Source organism: Salvelinus sp. IW2-2015, linkage group LG14 (genome assembly GCF_002910315.2).
Source record: "Salvelinus sp. IW2-2015 linkage group LG14, ASM291031v2, whole genome shotgun sequence".
Taxonomy (NCBI): domain Eukaryota; kingdom Metazoa; phylum Chordata; class Actinopteri; order Salmoniformes; family Salmonidae; genus Salvelinus; species Salvelinus sp. IW2-2015.
Window position 1 is genome coordinate 51,961,508 of NC_036854.1, and position 21,563 is coordinate 51,983,070.

Consider the following 21,563-nt stretch of genomic DNA (forward strand, 5'->3'; position numbering starts at 1 on the left):
TCTCATTCCAAAATCATGGGCATTAATATGGAGTTGGTCCCCCCTTTGCTGCTATAACAGCTCCACTCTTCTGGGAAGGCTTTCCACTAGATGTTGGAACATTGCTGCAAGGACCTGCTTTCATTCAACCACGAGCATTAGTGAGGTCGGGCACTGATGTTGGGCAATTAGGCCTGGCTCACAGTCTGCGTTCCAATTCATCCCAAAGGTGTTCAAATGGGGTTGAGGTCAGGGCTCTGTGCAGCCCAGTCAAGTTCTTCTACACCGATCGCTACAAACCATTTCTGTATGGACCTCACTTTGTGCACGGGGCATTGTCCTGCTGAAACAGGAAAGGGCCTCCCCCAAACTGTTGCCACAACTTTGGAAGCAGTGAATCTAGAATGTCATTGTATGCTGTAGCATTAAGACTTCACGTCACTGGTACAAAGGGGCCTAGCCCGAACCATGAATAACAGCCCCAGACCATTATTCCTCCTCCACCAAACTTTACAGTTGGTACTATGCATTGGGGCATGTAGAGTTCTCCTGGCATCCGCAAAACCCAAATTTGTGCATCGGACTGCCAGATGGAGAAGTGTGATTCATCACTCCAGAGAATGTGTTTCCACTGCTCCAGAGTCCAATGGCGGCGAGCTTTACACCACTCCAGCCGACGCTTGGCATAGCACAGGGAACTTACGCTTGTGTGTGGCTGCTCGGCCATGGAAACCCATTTCATGAAGCTCCCGACAAACAGTTATTGTGCTGACTTTGCTTCCAGAGGCAGTTTGGAACTCGGTAGTGAGTGTTGCAACCGAGGACAGGCGATTTTTACGTGCTACAGCAATCGGCGGTCCCGTTCTGTGAGCTTGTTGGGCTTACCATTTCGCAGCTGAGCCGTTGTTGCTCCTAGACGTTTCCACTTCACAATAACAGCACTTACAGTTGACCGGGGTAGCTCTAGCGGGGCAGACATTTGACGAACTGACTTGTTGGAAAGGTGGCATCCTATGACAGTGCCACATTGAAAGTCACTGAGCTCTTCTGTAAGTCCATTCTACTGCCAATATTTGTCTATGGAGATTGCATGGGTGTGTGCTAAATGTTATACACCTGTCGGCAACGGGTGTGGCTGAAATAGCCGAATCCACTAATTTGAAGGGGTGTCCACATACACTATATATACAAAAATAGCTACCTTAATTACCTCGTACCCATGCACATCGAGCCGGTACTGGTAGCCCTTGTATATAGCCAAATTATCGTTAACTTTTTTTTATTATTTCAAAATGTTCTCCCTCTCTGCATTGTTGGGAAGGGCCCATAAGTAAGCATTTCACGATTAGTCTACACCTGTTGTTTACAAATCATGCGTCAAATCCAATTTGAACAGTCTATGGCTCGGGTAGCTGGAGTCTGACAATTGTTGGGGCCTTCCTCTGACACCGCCTGGTATGGAGGACCTGGACAAGTGCCTCTGGCTAACTTCTCCTTCATTTTGATTTTGGCACAAATGAAAAAGTGGCATTGACTTGCCCATTTTTCATGCATCGTCTCAATGAAGAGTTCAGTGTTCGACTAGCCACGTGCGACATGCACACGCAGTTACAGGCCTGCTAGAGTTAGCATCAGGCAGACAAGCAATATCCACTGTCGTTGTACAGATAAAGCCTGAGCTGGAATGCGAAGCTAACTGAAGCTGGTTAGCTTTAGAAAACTCTGAGTAGATCTAGCTTGATTTGTAGTATATTATTGGGGAGTGGACTAGGTAGGCTTCAAACTCACCTCAGTAGCTGCGCTGCTGCCATGGAGGTCCCGGGACACAAAGAGGTTGACGATGGGCCTGCTGATCCGCTGGGTAGCCAGGATGAGGGCCAGAGGCCACCAGAAACTCAACATCTTCCCGATGGTGACATCTCCCTGCAAAGAAGCAAAATGATAGGGGAAAACAAGGATATGTTCGATCTGGGTGCCTTAGAGTTGTAGCTGTAGCTCCTTGCCATACGTGAGAGCAGTAGTATTGATTACGAGATAAAATAGAGGCCATTGACCTAATTGTCCTGGTTAATTCTGGGACATGGGCTACTATCTAGGTAGTCGGCAACTGCATTAAAGCCACTTTTAGAAGACCAAGATTAACAAGAGAACCGCCATAGGACAACGGCAACCGATGTTTGATTTTGTAAATGTACTTTTTTATTTAATTTTAATTTTAAATAAGCCACCCAAAAAAACATCCTGCTCCTTACCTGACTTTTCCTACATATATAGTACCAGTCAAAAGTTTGGACACACCTACAGTGAGGGAAAAAAGTATTTGATCCCCTGCTGATTTTGTACGTTTGCCCACTGACAAAGAAATGATCAGTCTATAACTTTAATGGTAGGTTTATTTGAACAGTAGAGACAGAATAACAAAAAAAAATCCAGAAAACCACAAATTTTTTAAATAGATTTGCATTTTAAATGAGGGAAATAAGTATTTGACCCCTCCGCAGAACATGACTTAGTACTTGGTGGCAAAACCCTTGTTGGCAATCACAGAGGTCAGACATTTCTTGTAGTTGGCCACCAGGTTTGCACACATCTCAGGAGGGATTTTGTCCCACTCCTCTTTGCAGATCTTCTRCAAMTCATTAAGGTTTCGAGGCTGACGTTTGGCAACTCGAACCTTCAGCTCCCTCCACAGATTTTCTATGGGATTAAGGTCTGGAGACTGGCTAGGCCACTCCAGGACCTTAATGTGCTTCTTCTTGAGCCACTCCTTTGTTGKCTTGGCCGTGTGTTTTYGGTCATTGTCATGCTGGAATACCCATCCACGACCCATTTTCAATGCCCTGGCTGAGGGAAGGAGGTTCTCACCCAAGATTTGACGGTACATGGCCCGGTCCATCGTCCCTTTGATGCGGTGAAGTTGTCCTGTCCCCTTAGCAGAAAAACACCCCCAAAGCATAATGTTTCCACCTCCATGTTTGACGGTGGGGATGGTGTTCTTGGGGTCATAGGCAGCATTCCTCCTCCTCCGAACACGGTGAGTTGAGTTGATGCCAAAGAGCTCCATTTTGGTCTCATCTGACCACAACACGTTCACCCAGTTGTCCTCTGAATCATTCAGATGTTCATTGGCAAACTTCAGACGGACATGTATATATGCTTTCTTGAGCAGGGGGACCTTGCGGGCGCTGCAGGATTTCAGTCCTTCGCGGCGTAGTGTTTTACCAATTGTTTTCTTGGTGACTACGGTCCCAGCTGCCTTGAGATCATTGACAAGATCCTCCTGTGTAGTTCTGGGCTGATTCCTCACCGTTCCCATGATCATTGCAACTCCACGAGGTGAGATCTTGTATGGAGCCCCAGGCCGAGGGAGATTGATAGTTCTTTTGCGTTTCTTCCATTTGCTTGGCGATGGTCTTGTAGCCCATTCCAGCCTTGTGTAGGTCTACAATCTTGTCCCTGACATCCTTGGAGAGCTCTTTGGTCTTGGCCATGGTGGAGAGTTTGGAATCTGATTGATTGATTGCTTCTGTGGACAGGTGTCTTTTATACAGGTAACAAACTGGGATTAGGAGCACTCCTTTTAAGAGTGTGCTCCTAATCTCAGCTCGTTAACAGTATAAAAGACACCTGGGAGCCAGAAATCTTTCTGATTGAGAGGGGGGTCAAATACTTATTTCCCCTCATTAAAATGCAAATAAATTTATAACATTTTTGACATGCGTTTTTCTGGATTTTTGTTGTTGTTATTCTGTCTCTCACTGTTCAAATTATAGACGGATCATTTCTTTGTCAGTGGGCAAACGTACAAAATCAGCAGAGGATCAAATACTTTTTTCCCTCACTGTACTCATTCGAGTGTTTTTCTTTATTTTCTACAATATAGAATAATAGTGAATACATCAAAACTATGAAATAACACATGGAATCATGTAGTAACCCAAAAGGTCTGACGGGTGACAATATTATCAATTATAAACTGGGTGGTTAGAGCCTTGAATACTGATTGGCTGACAGCTGTGGTAAACCAGACCGTATACCACGGGTATGACAAAACATTTATTTTTATTGCTCTAATTACGTTGATAACCAGTTTATAATAGCAATAAGGCACCTTGGGGGTTTTCAGTATAGGGCTATGTTCAGGTACACCGCGATGCCTAAGAACAGCCCTTAGGAGTGGTATACTGGCCATATACCACACCCCCTCGTGCCTTATTGCTTAAATTATACAACAGGTGGGTTTAATCCTGGATATTGATTGGTTAAAACCGCATTCAGACGGTGTCTATTCCACAAGTTACAACCGGCTAAATCTATCACGTTGAAATGCTTATTTACCGTTTCATCTGACTGCGCAATCCAGTCTCAGCTCAGCCAGGCAATTTATATTCTAGATATACACTTTAAAAAGCAACTAGACATTATGTCCCATTTCTTTGAGACTAGCATTTAGGTTTTCAACAGCAGAGATTTGTAATGACCTTGCCGTCTGTCTCTCCTACATTTGCAACATTGTTTCAATATTGAAATTCGATCTCCAGCTGTCCTATGCTAATGAACGTGTCGGGAGTCGGGACGAGACAGACAGGCAGCTTTTGTCAGCTAGTTGTAATCACGAATCAACATAATTTGGATATATACAAATAAATGTCAATAGAAAAACACAAAATGTTTTCAGCTTCAGTTTGAAGTGATTGTGTTAGCAGTGTAGATGGCTAGCTCTTCTAAACAGTGGCCTGGCGTGAGAACAAATGTTCTACGCCAGGCAAAAATCACACATCATTAGCTCATTGTTATGGATGCATCTCCCCCCCAAAAAACACTAGAAAACAGCTTAAACAAATGCAAATGCAGCTACTTGCTGTTATTCTTGTTGCACTATTTGACATGATTGTGTAAGCCAAAATTGCCTAGCTTAGCAAGCAAGGGATAAAAACATTGCCAACCACCATGGCAACGGAACATTTAGAACAAATGACTGACTCACGTCCATATTATTAAAAGTAATAAAGCCCTTGAAGCTGGTGTTTAGAGGATATTGACACGAAAAACATCCGTGCCAATATATCCTCCAACACTAGCTTCTCAGGTATTATCACTTAATTGTCCAAATGTACATGAAGAGATAGGTGCAGCTCGTCATTGACAAAAGCAGGGAAAGGGTCACCACTTTTTCAAATCCACCTCCAGAGTCACATGTAGGTAAGACATGTTGATTTCTATATAGTATCAGAAAACAGCAGATTCTGCAGTTTCTAAGACACTGACCTTTGTCAAATAACTAGAAATTCATGAGGTGAGCTCAATTTTAAAATATCACTTTTCCCAAGAATACCCACGCTGTATATGCATTCAGCACATGAGCACTCGTGGGATCATTGCTCAGGCTACTAAGTAAAGTACTAACGTAATACAACTTAAAATATGCTATTCTGTTCTTTTGAAATACATTTTCTTATTTCCATAATGTTCAAGACCTGCCAAAACTAAATTGCTGTGGTGGTTTTAATGGTTTCCACATATAACCTACAGTAACAAACTAATGAAATGCTATTATGTTATTTGAAATAGGTTTTTTTCGTATACTAATGTTACCCAAGACCTTCATAAACACACCGATGATTATTCTTCTGATAGCATATGGAATTTAATTTTTTGACTGTTAGAATATTGATGCAGTCTTTCCCCTAAACCACAGAAGGTCGAGAGGCTGCAGGTTCTCTCCTCCCTTGTATTTGGATGAATTAAGGTCACTAGTTAGTAAGGAACCCACACCTGGTTTGTTTATGGCTTAATTGAAAGGACAAACACTAGGTCCTCCATGGAATGTGTTTGACACCCCTGGCCTAAATCATTGCCGCCACTCAATTTTTCCCCAACTTATTTTAAACGTTTTCAGTAAAAAAACAGATAAAGTATGTAGAAAAGATAATGGAGCTGTATATAAAACAAAAACTAGACAGTGAGGGTGAATCTGAAATTAAAAACATTTCACGGCATGGGGCCCCAATTGATTATGGTATAATGTTTGAGTCACTCAGATGGCTTAAGAACACGGCATAAACCATGGTAAAGTATGTAGAATTGCAGAAAATTAGCTTTTAAACCACAATTTTTTCTCAGTCCCATGACAATGTGTAGAATTATAGGAAACTAGCTTTACATAAAAAAAATTTAAAAAATGTCTCTCCGCCCCATGGCAAAATATGTACAATTGCAGGGAATTAAGCTTTAAAACATTTTGTCTCTGCGGCCAAGAGGGTCTAAGATTTTCTGACGAAGACTGAGCCACGGCCACCAGCTAATTTCCTGCAATTCTACGCATTTTGACATGGAAAATGTGGTGTTCTTATGCTCAAACATAGCAAAATCAATTGGACCCCTGATTGTCTAGCTTTTATTTAGCTCATTATAGGCTCTAAAAGATTATAGGCTATTATTAAAAAATATACAGGTGCAGTATTTTTTCTACAAACATTCTATTTTGTTTTAGTCGTTAAGTTTACACTGAAAGCATTTCTTTCCCATTCCCTCAAATGTATTTTCATGCAATGCACCACAAACGTCTCGGCTGCGACCCAGTTTGGGAACCCCTGCTGCAGCGGATACTTATCGCCTGAAAGGCCCAGCGGTTCTAGTGTTAAATAAACAACACGTTGAACTCTTAAAAAGGTCTCAGCTGGGTGAAGAAGGAAACAGCGTACCCCCACGTCAACTCCACTGGAGTCTGGGATGTTGTCGTGAATGTTGTAGTAGTAGCCCAGGCCCAAGATGACGAAGCGCATCAGGGCTCCCATGTACAGGGCGAGGATGGGGATGAGAAGGGGCTCCACACACGGCAGGTTACTACGCAGCAGGACGGACACAAACACAATCTGCCACAGAGAGGGGGGGGCCACAGTCAGAAACACTCCCTTAGGACCACATCACACTCACAACCCATCAGAGCAGGGCATACTGCCAAGTCCACTTTTGAGGGTAATTGCATTTTTGTTTTGGCTACAAGGACCCATCTTCACTGTATTGGGAATTAGTGAACAACAAGGAAGCAATCTGTTGAGTACCTGGGTGATGACATCAGAGATGGAGGCAGAGCCTACAATGACACTGTATTTGTGCTTGAGGAGGATTCCAGCATGTATCCAACACTAAAAAAAAAAAAAATTAAGGAGACAATAGTTGCTTCTCCACCCAATAATTTTTGCACACCAAGTTATTTTCTGTAAAAAATAAAAGCAACCCAAAAGCTCACATTGAAATGTGTCAATATGCGGTAGTTGAAATACAGGGACAAGAGTGTGTACGTTTTAAGATCAGCATGATGTCAATGCAATTATACATACATTTGTGTTTTTAAGCTTCTTTCTGCCATGATTAGCCATGCTTTGGTTCATGAGAGCCAGGCTGCTTCCTAAATGGCACCCTATTCCCTACATAATGCACTACTTTTGAACATGGCCCATAGGGATCTGGTTCAAAGTAGTGCACTACAGTGCATTTGGAAAGTATTCAGACCCCTTCACTTTTTCCACATTTTCAACCTTATTCTAAAATGGATTAAATTGTATTTTCCCCACTCAAATCTACACACAATACCCCCATAATGACAAAGCAAAAATAGCAAATCTCACATTTACTTAAGTATTCAGACCCTTTACTCAGTACTTTGTAGAAGGACCTTTGGCAGAGATTACAGCCTCGAGTCTTCTTGGTAATGAAACTACAAGCTTGGCACACCTGTATTTGGGGAGTTCCTCCCATTCTTCTCTGCAGATCCTCTCAAGCTCTGTCAGGTTGGATGGGGAACGTCGCTGCACAGCTACTTTCAGGTCCCACCAGAGACGTTCGATTGGGTACAAGTCCGGGCTCTGGCTGGGCCACTCAAGGACATTGAGACTTGTCCCGAAGCCACTCCTGCATTGTCTGGGCTGTGTGCTTAGCGTTGTTGTCCTGTCGGATGGTGAACCTTCACCCTAGTCTGAGGCCCTGAGCAGGTTTTCATCAAGGATCTCTGTACTTTTCTCCGTTCATCTGTCCCTTGATCCTGACTAGTCTCCCAGTCCCTGCCACTAAAAATCATCCCCACAGCATGATGCTGCCACCACCATGCCTCACCGTAGGGATGGTGCCAGGTTTCCTCCAGGTGTGACACTTGGCATTCAGGACAAAGAGTTCAATCCTGGTTTCATCAGACCAGAGAATCTTGTTTCTCATGGTCTGAGAGTCCTTTAGGTGCCTTTTGGAAAACGCCAAGTGGGCTGTCATGTGCTTTTTACTGAGGCGTGGCTTCCGTCTGGCCACACTACCATAAAGGCCTGATTGGTGGAGTGCTGCAGAGATGGTTGTCCTTCTGGAAGGTTCTCCCATCTCCACAGAGGAACTCTAGAGCTATGTCCGAGTGACCATCGGGTCACCTCCCTGACCAAGGCCCTTCTCCCTGATTGCTCAGTTTGGCCAGGCGACCAGCTCTAGGAAGAGTTTGTGGTTCCAAACTTCTTCCATTTAAGAATGATGAGGCCACTGTTCTTGGGAACCTTCAATGCTGCAGACATTTTTCGGTACCCTTCTCCAGATCTGTGCCTCAACACAATCCTGTCTCGGAGCTCTACAGACAATTCCTTTGACCTCATGGCTTAGTTTTTGCTTTGGCATCCACTGTCAACTGTGCGACCGTATATAGACAGGTGTGTGCCTTTCCAAATCATGTCCAATCAATGGAAACAGGATGCACCCAAGCTCAATTTCGAGTCTCATAGCAAAGGGTCTGAATACTTCTGTAAATAATGTATTACATGTTTTTTTTTGTCATTATGGGATATTGTGTGTAGATTGAGGAAAAATATTTATTTAATCAATTTTAGAATATGGCTGTAACGTAACAAAATGTGGAAAAAGGGAAAGGGGTCTGAATACTTAACTAATACACTGTATATAGTGAATAGGGTGCCATTTGGGACGCAGCCTTGAATCAAGCCGTATACTCTACTCAGTACTCACCATGGCGTCCAGCAGTGGGAAAGTTGCCAGGTAGAGGAAAGCCCTCCTGGTCTTGTTGGCCACGGAGTCATCCACATGATGCAGCTTATTGATAATGTAGTAGCCTAGGTCTGTCTGGGCTAGAGAGGGGAGAGAAGAAGAATACTATAAGGACTGAGGAGATGACACCACTAACTCGTTTTGAAACTTTTGAGATGATAAAACGCTCGTGGGTTGGCCTCTTAATTTAAAAAAAAAAAGAAGAAAACTGAAAAAGCTGAACTTAAAGCAGTTTACAACTGATATATCACTGGATTTAAAATAATCACTTGGAATAAATAAGAATAAATACTAGTAGTTAGTTACTATTAAATGTCATGGTTTGGGACAAAACAACCATGTTTAATCCTCACCTATGAGAACATGAATGATGAATGCCATAGTGCCTGCTACCACCATGCACAGCACAGCCTTGCCCCGGTCCCTCTTGCTGTTGACAAACACCAGGCCCACGTTCTTGAAGTCACTCATGGGCCCAGTAAAGAACTTCATTAGCGAATAGGCCAGCCCGTAGCTGGCGAGCATCTCAACCGCATCCTCTTTAAAGCCCGCTAAACCCCGGTTTAGAGCCTGCCAAGGACCACAAGGCCAAGGGAATGGATGGGAAAGAGTGAGAACGCATTAGCCCCAAGGTTCAGCATCATACAACCATCATTCATACCAGTACGCACTAGCCTGAGGGTTATAGTACAAATCAGGATTGAGGAGTTAGCGAGGTAACTTCGGCCAATTGAGTTAAACTCAGGATAAACTGTCAATGCATCTATTAAGAGATCTTTTTTTATTTAACTAGGCAAGTCAGTTAAGAACAAATTCGTATTAACAATGACGGCCTAACCCGGCCAAACCCGGACGACGCTGGGCCAATTGTTCGCCTCCCTATGTGACTCCCAACCACGGCCGGATGTGATGCCGCCTGGATATTTTCCCACATATTAATGCCTCTGTTAACGCCAAGACAGTGGCATTTCTCCATTTCTATTTGAGATTTAAGATTATAATATTGTTGTGACTATGTTAGTGCTTATTGACCTATTAATGAACTGCTGTGACTGTAAATGGTTAGCTACCTGATATATCCTAGCTCCCTAGTTAACCATTGGTAATCTGAGCATCGTATATCATTTCTGAAGAATGTGTCCTTTCAGAATGAGTGGTGCTGAGGCTACTGGTGTCGCCATTGTCTGTCGTGGCATGGGCTGAGGAAAGGAGAAGAGTTGAGGGATCGGAGAAGGACATTCAACAGTGACAATGAAGAGGTAGCGAGCTGGGTGAGAGATTCAGATTAAGAGCCAAAGGCCTGAGGCTACAGAGACTAACCACAAATGACTGGCCAGGCCATCACACACACCTTCAGTACACTCCTCTCCCGGCCCTCTTCCCCTGGCAGACACGTACTCACTCACATAACTAACATTTAGGGAAGATCTAGGACTGTATTCACAAAGTGTCTCAGAGTAGCATTGCTGATCTAGGATTACTGATCAGGTCCACCTTGTCCATGTAAATCAGAAGATGCAGCTGCTATTTCAGCACTGTAATGGCGACAAAGCAGTGGAAAACGACTTTAGGTGCACTAGAGTGCTTTAGACAAATTCACTCTGAGGTGGTTTAAAGGAAACTTCATTCAAATGTTGACTTTTCTTTTGGGAAACCTCATGAAACAAGCGAGTGGAAATTTGAAATGGAAGTTATGGAACTCCCTCGTGTGCTTCTGTTATGGGGAAAAAGTCCACAATGAAACAGACATTAAAATGTAAAGAATGATACATTTGCATCTGTTGGGAATCAAGTAGGCTGTTAATTTCAATGCCATTGCAGGCTACTGTAGCCTACCATTTGATACAATAAATATGTCGAAATGGAGATATCACTGGAGTCAATGCAAATCAATGTGTCACCTGTGTTGCCTACCTGGCTGGAGCTAGCAAACAGATTTAATACCCTATAAGTTCAGTTTGTTGTTATAGCCATGTGGTATTATGTAATTATTAAATGGCCATGTTTAGTTAATTCAATTCAAAGTTCTCAATTCTGATCATGGTCACAGCTCTATCATAAATGTATCATTCTCCAAATTTAATGTCCGTTTCATTGTGGACTTTTCCCTGAAATTAGATGTTGGGATATAAGAATACCTGCATCTTGCTCAGCAAACCATGGCAAAGTTGAATTGCAATTATAAACCCAGATTTTAGTCAGTAGCCTATGCCTATTGAAATAACAAGTCAATCTAGCAAATGAGCCATTTATAACATTTGTAGTTTTAACATCTGCCACATAATAAAAGGCACAATTGCCAGAAAATAGCCGAACATTCGGTTTTTTGAAGTTCGTCCAAGTGTTTCTTGCAAAGATTGAGATCCTCTGTCCGAGTTATCACTCAAACTCTCCTGTTGGATTGGTCAGTTATGCAAATGCGCAAATGGGATTTATTTACAATTAGAAACTGGGTGGTTCAAGCCCTTAATGCTGATTGGCTGACATCTGTGGAATATCAAACCAAATACAGCGGGTATGGCAAAACATGTATTTTTACTGCTCCAATTACATTGTTAACCAGTTTATAAAAGCAATAAGGCACCTCGGGGGTTTGTGGTATATGGCCAATATACCACGGCTAAGGGCTATGTCCAGGCACTCCGCATTGGGTCTAGTATAAGAACAGCCCTTAGCCGTGGTATATCGGCCATATACCACACGCACTCAAGCCTTATTGTTTAATTATAAACTGGGTGATTTGTAACCTGAATGCTGGTTGGTTGAATCCCATGGTATTTTAGACAGTGTACCACAGGTCTCACCAAAACATTTTTTACTGTCCTACCCTGAACAAAAATATAAAACTAAACATGTAAAGTGTTGGTCCCATGTTTCATGAGCTGAAATAAAAGATCACTGAAATGTTTCATATGCACAAAAAGCTTATTCCTCTGAAGATTTCTGCACAAATTGTTAACATCCCTGTTAGTGAGCATTTCTCCTTGGCCAAGATAACCCATAAACCTGACAGGTGTGGCATATCAAGAAGCTGATTAAGCATGATCATTATACAAGTGCACCTTGTCCTGGGGACAGTAAAAGGACTCTAAAATGACAAGAGTGTGCAAAGCTGTCATCAAGGCAAAAGGTGGCTACTTTGAAGATTCTCAAATAGAAAATATATTTTGATTTATTTAACAGTTTTTTGGTTACTACATGATTCCATGTGTGTTATTTTATTTCATAGTTGGTGTCTTCACTATTATTCTACAATGTAGAAAATAGTTAAAATAAAGAAAAACCCTGGAATGAGTAGGTGTCCAAACCTTTGACTGGCACACACACATACCTTTTTCAGGACCCTGTCTTTCAAAGATAATTTGTAAAACTCCAAATAACTTCACAGATCTTCATTGTAAAGGGTTTAAACACTGTTTCCCATACTTGTTCAATGAACCATAAACAATTAATGAACATGCACCTGTGGAACGGTCGTTAAGACACTAACAGCTTACAGACGGTAGGCAATTAAGTTCACAGTTATGAAAACTTAGGACACTAAAGAGGCCTTTCTACTGACTGAAAAACACAACAACAAAAAAGATGTCCACGGTCCCTGCTCATCTGCGTGAACGTGCCTTAGGCATGCTGCAAGGAGGCATGAGGACTGCAGATGTGGCCATGGCAATAAATTGCAATGTCTGTACTGTGAGACGCCTAAGACAGTGCTACAGGGAGACAGGATGGACAGCTGATCGTCCTCGCAGTGGCAGACCACGTGTTACAACACCTGCACAGGATCGGTACATCCAAACATCACACCTGCGGGACAGGTACAGGATGGCAAAAACTGCCCGAGTTACACCAGGAACGCACAATCCCTCCATCAGTGCTCAGACTGTCCGCAATAGGCTGAGAGAGGCTGGACTGAGGGCTTGTAGGCCTGTTGTAAGGCAGGTCCTCACCAGACATCACCGGCAACAACGTCGCTTATGGGCACAAACCCACAGTCGCTGGACCAGACAGGACTGGCAAAAAGTGCTCTTCACTGACGAGTCGTGGTTTTGTCTCACCAGGGGTGATGGTCGGATTCGCGTCTATCATCGAAGGAATGAGTGTTACACCGAGGCATGTATTCTGGAGCAGGATCGATTAGGTGGTGGAGGATCCGTCATGGTCTGGGGCGGTGTGTCACAGCATCATCGGACTGAGCTTGTTGTCATTGCAGGCAATCTCAACCCTGTGCATTATAGGGAAGACATCCTCCTCCCTCATGTGGTACTCTTCCTGCAGGCTCATCCTGACATGACCCTCCAGCATGACAATGCCACCAGCCATACTGCTCGTTCTGTGTGTGATTTCCGCTGCCATGGCCAGCGAAGAGCCCGGAACTCAATCCCATTGAGCACGTCTGGGACATGTTGGATCGGAGGGTGAGGGCTAGAGCCATTCCCCACAGAAATGTCCAGGAACTTGCAGGTGCCTTGGTGGAAGAATGGGGTAACATCTCACAGCAGGAACTGGCAAATCTGGTGCAGTCCATGAGGAGATGCACTGCAGTAGTTAATGCAGCTGGTGGCCACACCAGATACTGACTGTTACTTTTGACCCCCGTTTGTTCAGGGACACATCATTACACTTCTGTTAGCCACGTATGTGGAACTTGTTCAGTTTATGCCTCAGTTGTTGAATCTTATGTTCATACAAATATTTACACATGCTAAGTTTGCTGAAAATAAACGCTGATGACAGTGAGAGGACGTTTTTCTTCTTCTGAGATATCTACATATAGCTAAATTAACCTTTATCAGTTAAATTTTTCTGAAATATTGTAACAAAATCTGCATTGGAGACCATATACATGTTCCTATACATAATGGATGCATGTGGAAATATGTAAAAACCCATAGAAATAGAAAGAATAGAACATGCGTCCCCATTAAAGATAATGATGGCATAATGGGTGGACTGGCAGAAATTGCAAATGTACCCATAGTAGCAAAGCAGGATGTAAAAGCAGGATGTGTACCTATCAATCTGTTCTGTGATTAGTTTAATAAACTTAATTGACAATACAAAAAATACATTCCATGAGCAACTTAAGTTAGCATCATTTAAATTAACATTCTACATTACCAGGCAGTCATCGCGAGCGTACCCATGAGTTCACCAGTCAGGTTCCAAACTCCAAGCCCATTCAACTCATTCTAGTTCTATGCTAAAAACACTTTATACCCTGTCGTGATCCTGAACAACTGAATTAGTCATTCAGGCGAATTAGACATTATTTCCATTTAGCTTTGCCTCCAGAGAGGATCCGCAGCTGCCTCTTTCCATAGAAGGGGGCTGGGTACGATTTATAGCTCCTCACACGGCCCTTACGTATGCATAATCCTAACCTCTTCCGAGACGCACGCTTGGACTCCTACTGCCCACTAGGACTAGGCAAGAATACCAGCTAGTATGAGTAGGCCTGTCATCTGTCATATGACTGGGACTGCTGTGGGTCACTGGCGTGGGGCTATGATATTCATAAGATCTCCACTGAACTGGGCTTTAGTTCTGGGTGCATTATGGCCTTTTCAGAAGCCACAAAGATACACAAGTAGATCAATACACCTACTAATAATTAAAATCAGTCACCACTCATTCAACAAAAAGCTACTCTTCTTTCCATGTTATAGTAGACATCTGCTGCTCACGGTTCTAGATCCATGCTACAATTCAAGGGCTTTAGTTTACATTCACTGCTCTAGATATCACAAATGGAGCTTGAAGTCCTAAAATACAGAAATGAGTTACCTCTGGTTTGTTAAGCTATCCCTATTTATGAAAAGGAATGAGGAAAGAATAGGGTTTTGGGATAAACGCCCCAAAAAAAGGTCAGAGGTTAACAGACGCTTAAGATATCTTACACGTATTGTTCTATGAGATAATATCAGTCAGTTAACATGACCTTTATGAATTATGAAGCCATTATACATTATGCATATACAGTGCATTCGTAAAGTGCTCAGACCCCTTAACCTTTTCCACATTTTCTTACGTTACAGCCTAATTCTAAAATGGATTAAATAAAATGTCATCAATCCATACACAGTACCCCATAATGACAAAGCGAAAACAGGTTTAGATTTTTTTTGCCAATTTATAAAAAATAAAAACAAATACCGTATTTACATAAGTATTCAGACCCTTTGATATGAGACTCGAAATTGAGCTCCAGTGCATCCTGTTTCCATTGATCAAGTTGTAGAAACATTTCAAGGATGATAGGAGTCCACCTGTGGTAAATTCAATTGATTGGACATGATTTGGAAAGGAACACACCTGTCTATATAAGGTCCCACAGTTGACAGTGCATGTCAGAGGAAAAAAAAACAAGCAATGAGGTCGAAGGAATTTTCCGTAGAGCTCCGAAACAGGATTGTGTCGAGGCACAGATCTGGGGAAGGGTACCAAAAAATGTCTGCAGCATTGAAGGTCCCCAAGAACAGTGGCCTCCATCATTCTTAAATGGAACCACCTAGAGCTGGCTGCCCGGCCAAACTGAGCAATCGGGGGAGAAGGGCCTTGGTCAGGGAGGTGACCAAGAACCCAATGGTCACTGACAGAGCTCCTATGTGGAGATAGGAGAACCTTCCAGAAGGACAAGCATCTCTGCAGCACTCCACCAATCAGGCCTTTATGGTAGAGTGGCCAGATGGAAGCCACTCCTCAGTAAAAGGCACATGAGTCCGCTTAGAGTTTGCCAAAAGGCACCTGAAGGTCTCTCAGACCATGAGAAACAAGATTGAACTCTTTGGCCTGAATGCCAAGTGTCACGTCCTGAGGAAACCTAGCACCATCCTTATGGTGAAGTATGGTGGTGGCAGCATCATGCTGTGGGGATGTTTTTCAATGGCAGGGACTCAGGATCGAGGGAAAAATGAACAGAACAAAGTACAGAGAGATCCTTGATGAAAACATGCTCCAGAGCGCTCTGGACCTGAGACAGGGGTGAAGGTTCGCCTTCCAACAGGACAATGACCCTAAGCACACCGCCAAGACAACGCAAGAATGGCTTCGGGTCAAGTCTCTGAATGTCCTTGAGTGGCCCAGCGAGAGCCCGGAATAGAACCCGATCGAACATCTCTGGAGAGACCTGTGCAGCAACGCTCACCATCCAACCTGACAGAGCTTGAGAGAATCTGCTAAGGAGAGAAACCCCCCAAATACAGGTGTGCCAAGATTGTAGCGTCACACCCAAGAAGACTCGAGGCTGTAATCGCTGCCAAAGGTACTTCAACAAAGAACGGAGTAAAGGGTCTGAATACTTATGTAAATGTGATAATGTATTAAAAATAAACTTGCAAAAAAACTTTAACAAAATGTATTAAGTCAAGAAGGTGAGACACAAATACAATATGACACCCATCTAACCTGGAGCAGGAAATTGTTGTCCAAAATCAAACTTTCACTGGCTGAACAATGATAGAGTGTGAATATGCACACTCTCAGCCAATTCTCTCCACTGGTGCCAAGATAGGCTATACTGTTCGCTAAATTTAGTTGAGTATTATGATAACTAATAGACATATTAGTATTTTCATTGTCTTCTCTTTACAGCAATAACTACTTGCTTTCCAAACTGTTTTCCAGCAATTATGTTTTGAAATATTGCAATATGCCTGGTAGTGATGGGGGATCAATAGGTACATATGGGGACATTATTTTTGACTATCGTATCATTTTGAAAATAAAAAATAAAATAAAAATTGCTAGTTTGCTGTACCGGCACCAAAACTCCATAGCTTTTTCTCCATTTTCTGTTTAAATAATGAGTCAATTAGATTTTGACCTCTTTCTCATGGCTCGTCCCTCTGCAGCAGACATGGTGAGCAATATGTTCGGCAAATCGAATCGCAATAAAATCACAATATCGATTCTCAATATAATACTGAATAGCAATACATATCGCAACAGAGCCTAAGTATCGTGATAACATCGTATTGTGAGGTCACTGGCAATTCACAGCAGTAATACCTGGCTGTGCCTCTACTTTTCAATGACAGTCGCAACTCAACAATCATATAGGCTATTTGGTATAACCTGGTATTTGCCACCAGGGCTCTACAGTGGGACCATTTTATTAACATACGCGCCTAAATATTTTGCTGTGCGACCTGGAATTTGAATTTAGGAACACCAGTGCACCTAGAACATTTAAGATTCTAGCTTTATTTCTTCATACACCACATGGCCAAAGTCATGGGCTTTACTATGGAGTTAGTCCCCCGTTCCTGCTATAACAGCTCCACTCTTCAGGGGAGGCTTTCCACTGGATGTTGGAACATTGCTGCGGGGACTTGCTTCCATTTAGCCACATAAGCATTTGTGAGGTCGGGCACTGATGTTGGACAATTAGGCCTGGCTCACGGTCGGCGTTCCAATTCATCTCAAAGGTGTTCAATGGGGTTGAGGTCAGGGCTCTGTGCAGGCCAGTCAGGGCTCTGTGCAGGCCAGTCAGGGCTCTGTGCAGGCCAGTCAGGGCTCTGTGCAGGCCAGTCAGGGCTCTGTGGCCAGGCCAGTCGGGCTCTGTGCAGGCCAGTCAGGGCTCTGTGCAGGCCAGTCAGGGCTCTGTGCAGGCCAGTCAGGGCTCTGTGCAGGCCAGTACAGGCTCTGTGCAAGCCAGTCAGGGCTCTGTGCAAGCCAAGTCAGGGCTGCTGTGCAGCCAGTCAGGGCTCTGTGCCAGCCAGTCAGGGCTCTGTGCAAGCCAGTCAGGGCTCTGTGCAAGCCAGTCAGGGCTCTGTGCAAGCCAGTCAGGGCTCTGTGCAAGCCAGTCAAGTTCTTCCACAACTATCTCCACAAACTGAGGAGTATTTGTCTGTAATAAAGCCCTTTTGTGGAGAAAAACTCATTCTGATTGATGTGAAATCCCTAGATTAGGGCCTAATGAATTTGTTTCAATTGACTGATTTCCTTATATGAACTGTAACTCAGTAAAATCGTTGAAATTGTTGCATGTTGCATTTATAATTTTATGTATAGTTTTCATTGGGAAGGCAGATAAAGCGTTTTTATCAAAAGCAATCCCTTTTGCATGAGAAAACACAGAATCATAGTAATTGCTACACATGCTTAATTACGTCACTTTTGTTTTGAGCCGACTTCGCAGGGCACCTGACTCACGCCCGGGAGGCAGCCAGGTTCCAAATAGAAAGCATTCAACTTTCAGCCTAAGCAAAACACCTACAAGGGCACCCGGGCGGGATTAATCAAACTGTGTGTGTTCCTAACTTTGCCAACAGACGAAACACTGAATGGATCAGTGGTTCACCAATCAGGGCCTCACAAGGAGTGATGTGAAATGAAATGAGGGGGAGAAAGCTTCTTTGGTACAATCAGTTGATTTCTGATACACAAATGTTCCTGTAACATTCCCATGAAACATGTCTACAACATTAATATCAATTATATTCTGAGAACATAGCAACCATGTTCTGTGGGAAGTAATGAAATGTTCTCCCAACCCTCAGAAAACTGGACACATGAATGTTCTTGTAACGGAAAATATGCTTACTTTCCTTATGAAACACCATTTTCCACCCATGCTAGAGTGGTTTAACATTAATCCCGGATGTTGTATATCTGTTCAACCAATCAGGTTGAAACTACCAGACCATGGGCTATGTTTATTTTATGCCTGCTGCTGTAGCAGCATCGCATTGGTGGAAACCAAGACTACTCTCAGGGCAGACCTGGTTATGGCAACAAATGTCTGGGACTATTTTAGCATTTTAGCTAACCTTAACCTAATTCTCCTAACACGTTAAAAACAAAACAAAATTCACCTACCAAGCACGTTTTTGTATGGAGGTCAATGCTGTGTCGAATTTGGTCCCCCCCCCAAAAATATGGCTTATTTACTACGTGAGGTTTATTTCATTGAATATAAATTGCATAACACTTTAGTTGTTAGGAGTACTGATATAAGTAGGACACGTGACTTCCCCACAACTTTGCAAAAAAACACTTTTATCGGAGTTGTAATTGAGATGACTAAGCATATCCATGTTATGAGGCTAGTAGCGTTGCATTTCTCCGTTGAATACATGCGGTTGAAATCAACAACGAATCGAATATTCAAAAAGGTATTTAAACAAATGAGATGTATCCACCAATCCAAAGAAAGTATAGGCGGGATTAGCATTTTGCCACTAGTATTGGTGGTGGAAAAAGGTCTTTCATAAAGTAAGCATATTTTCCCCGCCATCTATCCATTCAATAAAGTTGAGGAAATCGAAGCCTATGCAGCCTGAATGGAGAATATGTCAGGTACGAACCGGTCCACAAGTGATACGAATGTATTGCTGACTCCATAATTTATTTGGACGGTAAAATGACCCGTCTCAATATCGCCATCTGCCGGCTTTTAAATTATACACGCGCCTGTTCTGAATTTATCAAATTCTGGAATTGTAGGCCAATACTAGTGGTGGTCTGATGGATAGATACAACATTCTGTACCATGTTGAATGCTTAGTTCAAGTCAAAATCAAACAAGCGCTAGAAGTTAGCCGGACCGTGTTTTGACAGAGCGTGACATCTAGCTAATTGTTGACGTTCATCCGTAACTCTTGCCTCAAACACCAATGTTGGCTACCGACTAGCACATACCCTATGCAAATATCGCTGTCTCATGACAATTTGATGCCGCCGACTTACCTGTTCACCGACGTCGATGGCTACATTGGTAATAGCCATAGGCACCAGAAAGCGGATGAGAGGCCAATATGGAATGAGAGATGGAAATTCCAACATAGTATAGCCGGGGTGACAGAACCAGGGGCATCTGCTTCAGTCGTGATTATTTATAATATTACGTTAAATCGGTAGAATAGATTGTAGGTAGGCACTTCACTTCTCTTTAAATAAATGTCAATTCAACTGACAATCAAAGTCAGAACGCTCCCCGCATCGCTGGATCCAAGAAATACGTATCGGTGTGCAGAGGAGGCGAAGGTCATAAGAATTATTGCAGATGGGCGTTTCTCCATTGCTCGACAACGTTGGAGAAAATGACAGCTAGCTGCATCAAAAAATTTGACCGAGAACCTCGGCTTGTATCAAAACAATGAGGGAATTCCAGAAAGCTTTACTCTCGTAGCATACGATTCTGAGCGTTCAACAGCCAGCAAGCCATCACCGCCTTGCCTGAAACCTAACCATCACACACGTGGGTCGGCACCAAATTTAAACTTCCTCCACCTACTCCTGACGTCATGAATTATAGGTAGACAAATCAAATTGTATTGGTCGTGTACACATATTTCGCAGATGTGATCACTGGTGCAGCGAAATGAGTATGTTTCTAGCTCAAACAGTGCAGTATACTTAGGTTGCGTTCGTCAACTCACTCTGGCTATCTACGCTGATTTCATAGCGCAGAATAACTGATTAATTTACGAACGCGAAACAGCCTCTGAATATGGCCGGTGTCAGTAAACGTCGGGGGGGGGGTAATTACATTCACTAACGCTCTATTTAACATGGAAACAGCCTAACCAGCTCTGCTAGAGCGAGTAAAATGGTCAGAGTGAGGTGTTCTCTTATTTGTGTCTGGAAGTAGCTAGCAAGGTAGCTAACACGACCAGTTAGCTTGGGTGCTTGGCTGCGGTTATGAGGGCAGAACGCTCGGATCAATCCTCTGTCGGAGCTTTCCAGTGTGCGCTCTGAATGCTCAGAATTTACGAACGACCCAGAGCGCGTTCTGACTCACTGGAGTGGAGGAAATTTAAGAATACAGCCTTAAACAATAAGGCACAAGAGGTAGCGCTGTAACAGGTAAAGAAATGACATTGTTCGCCCCGACGCGATACAATGCCTTATTGCTTTAATAAAACGTACTTTTACCAACATATTTAATTGTCATTAAAGCTTTATTTTGATAAGTCAGTTCATACAATTTAATTCTTCCACCAGAAGATTTAGTCTGGACAAAAATCTGGTTGTTAGTTATTTTGGTCATGTTGCTAATTCTTTTGCATAGTTGCTTTGCAGAAGGTCTGGTCGTCCGTTCTTAACAAAATGGACTACCCATTTACATGTGACTATTCAAGATACAGCACTGCCTCGCGTGCCTTATTGATTTTATAAAACGGTTACCGTTACCAACATAACATTGCATAGTTGCAATGCAGATGGATGGTAGTCCGTTGTAAAAAAAAATGTTTGCTATGCAGGCTGGATAATGTTCTTGTCACTTGCTAGCTAACCAACTTCAGATAACTCTGTCACGACAAACATTGAACCTGGAATGACAGTATAGCTGCATTTTCGTTAGTTTTTTCCCCCCCTATTGGCATTTACTTCGATTTGTCCATGATAATGACGTTGATGCGTGATTTCGCCTAGCTCAGAAAAAAGTTGTCATCTCTTTTTAAACATTGTTTCCGAGATTGGACAGGCGCTGTACCAAACTAAATGCTAGGCTGGAAGCAAGGGGAAATAATGCGCAAGTTGAGATAAATACAAGAGATGATTCGGACATGAACATGATATTCTTATGGCGGTGCAGTGATTAT

General features: G+C 42.9%; 1 protein-coding gene across 1 annotated transcript in view; it reads right to left on the reverse strand.

Annotated features, from left to right (window-relative positions):
* Positions 1-20,273, reverse strand: part of LOC111972537 (progressive ankylosis protein homolog) — a 33,362-nt gene extending 13,089 nt beyond the window's left edge. Inside the window, exons 1-6 of the mRNA XM_023999543.2 lie at positions 19,705-20,273; positions 9,369-9,585; positions 8,977-9,095; positions 7,044-7,127; positions 6,684-6,854; positions 1,768-1,902 (exon numbers count right to left, since the gene is read on the reverse strand). Coding sequence (XP_023855311.1) covers positions 1,768-1,902; positions 6,684-6,854; positions 7,044-7,127; positions 8,977-9,095; positions 9,369-9,585; positions 19,705-19,800 — 822 coding nt within the window. The 5' untranslated portion in view covers positions 19,801-20,273. The remainder of the gene's footprint in view (positions 1-1,767; positions 1,903-6,683; positions 6,855-7,043; positions 7,128-8,976; positions 9,096-9,368; positions 9,586-19,704) is intronic.
* Positions 20,274-21,563: the final 1,290 nt, after the last annotated feature.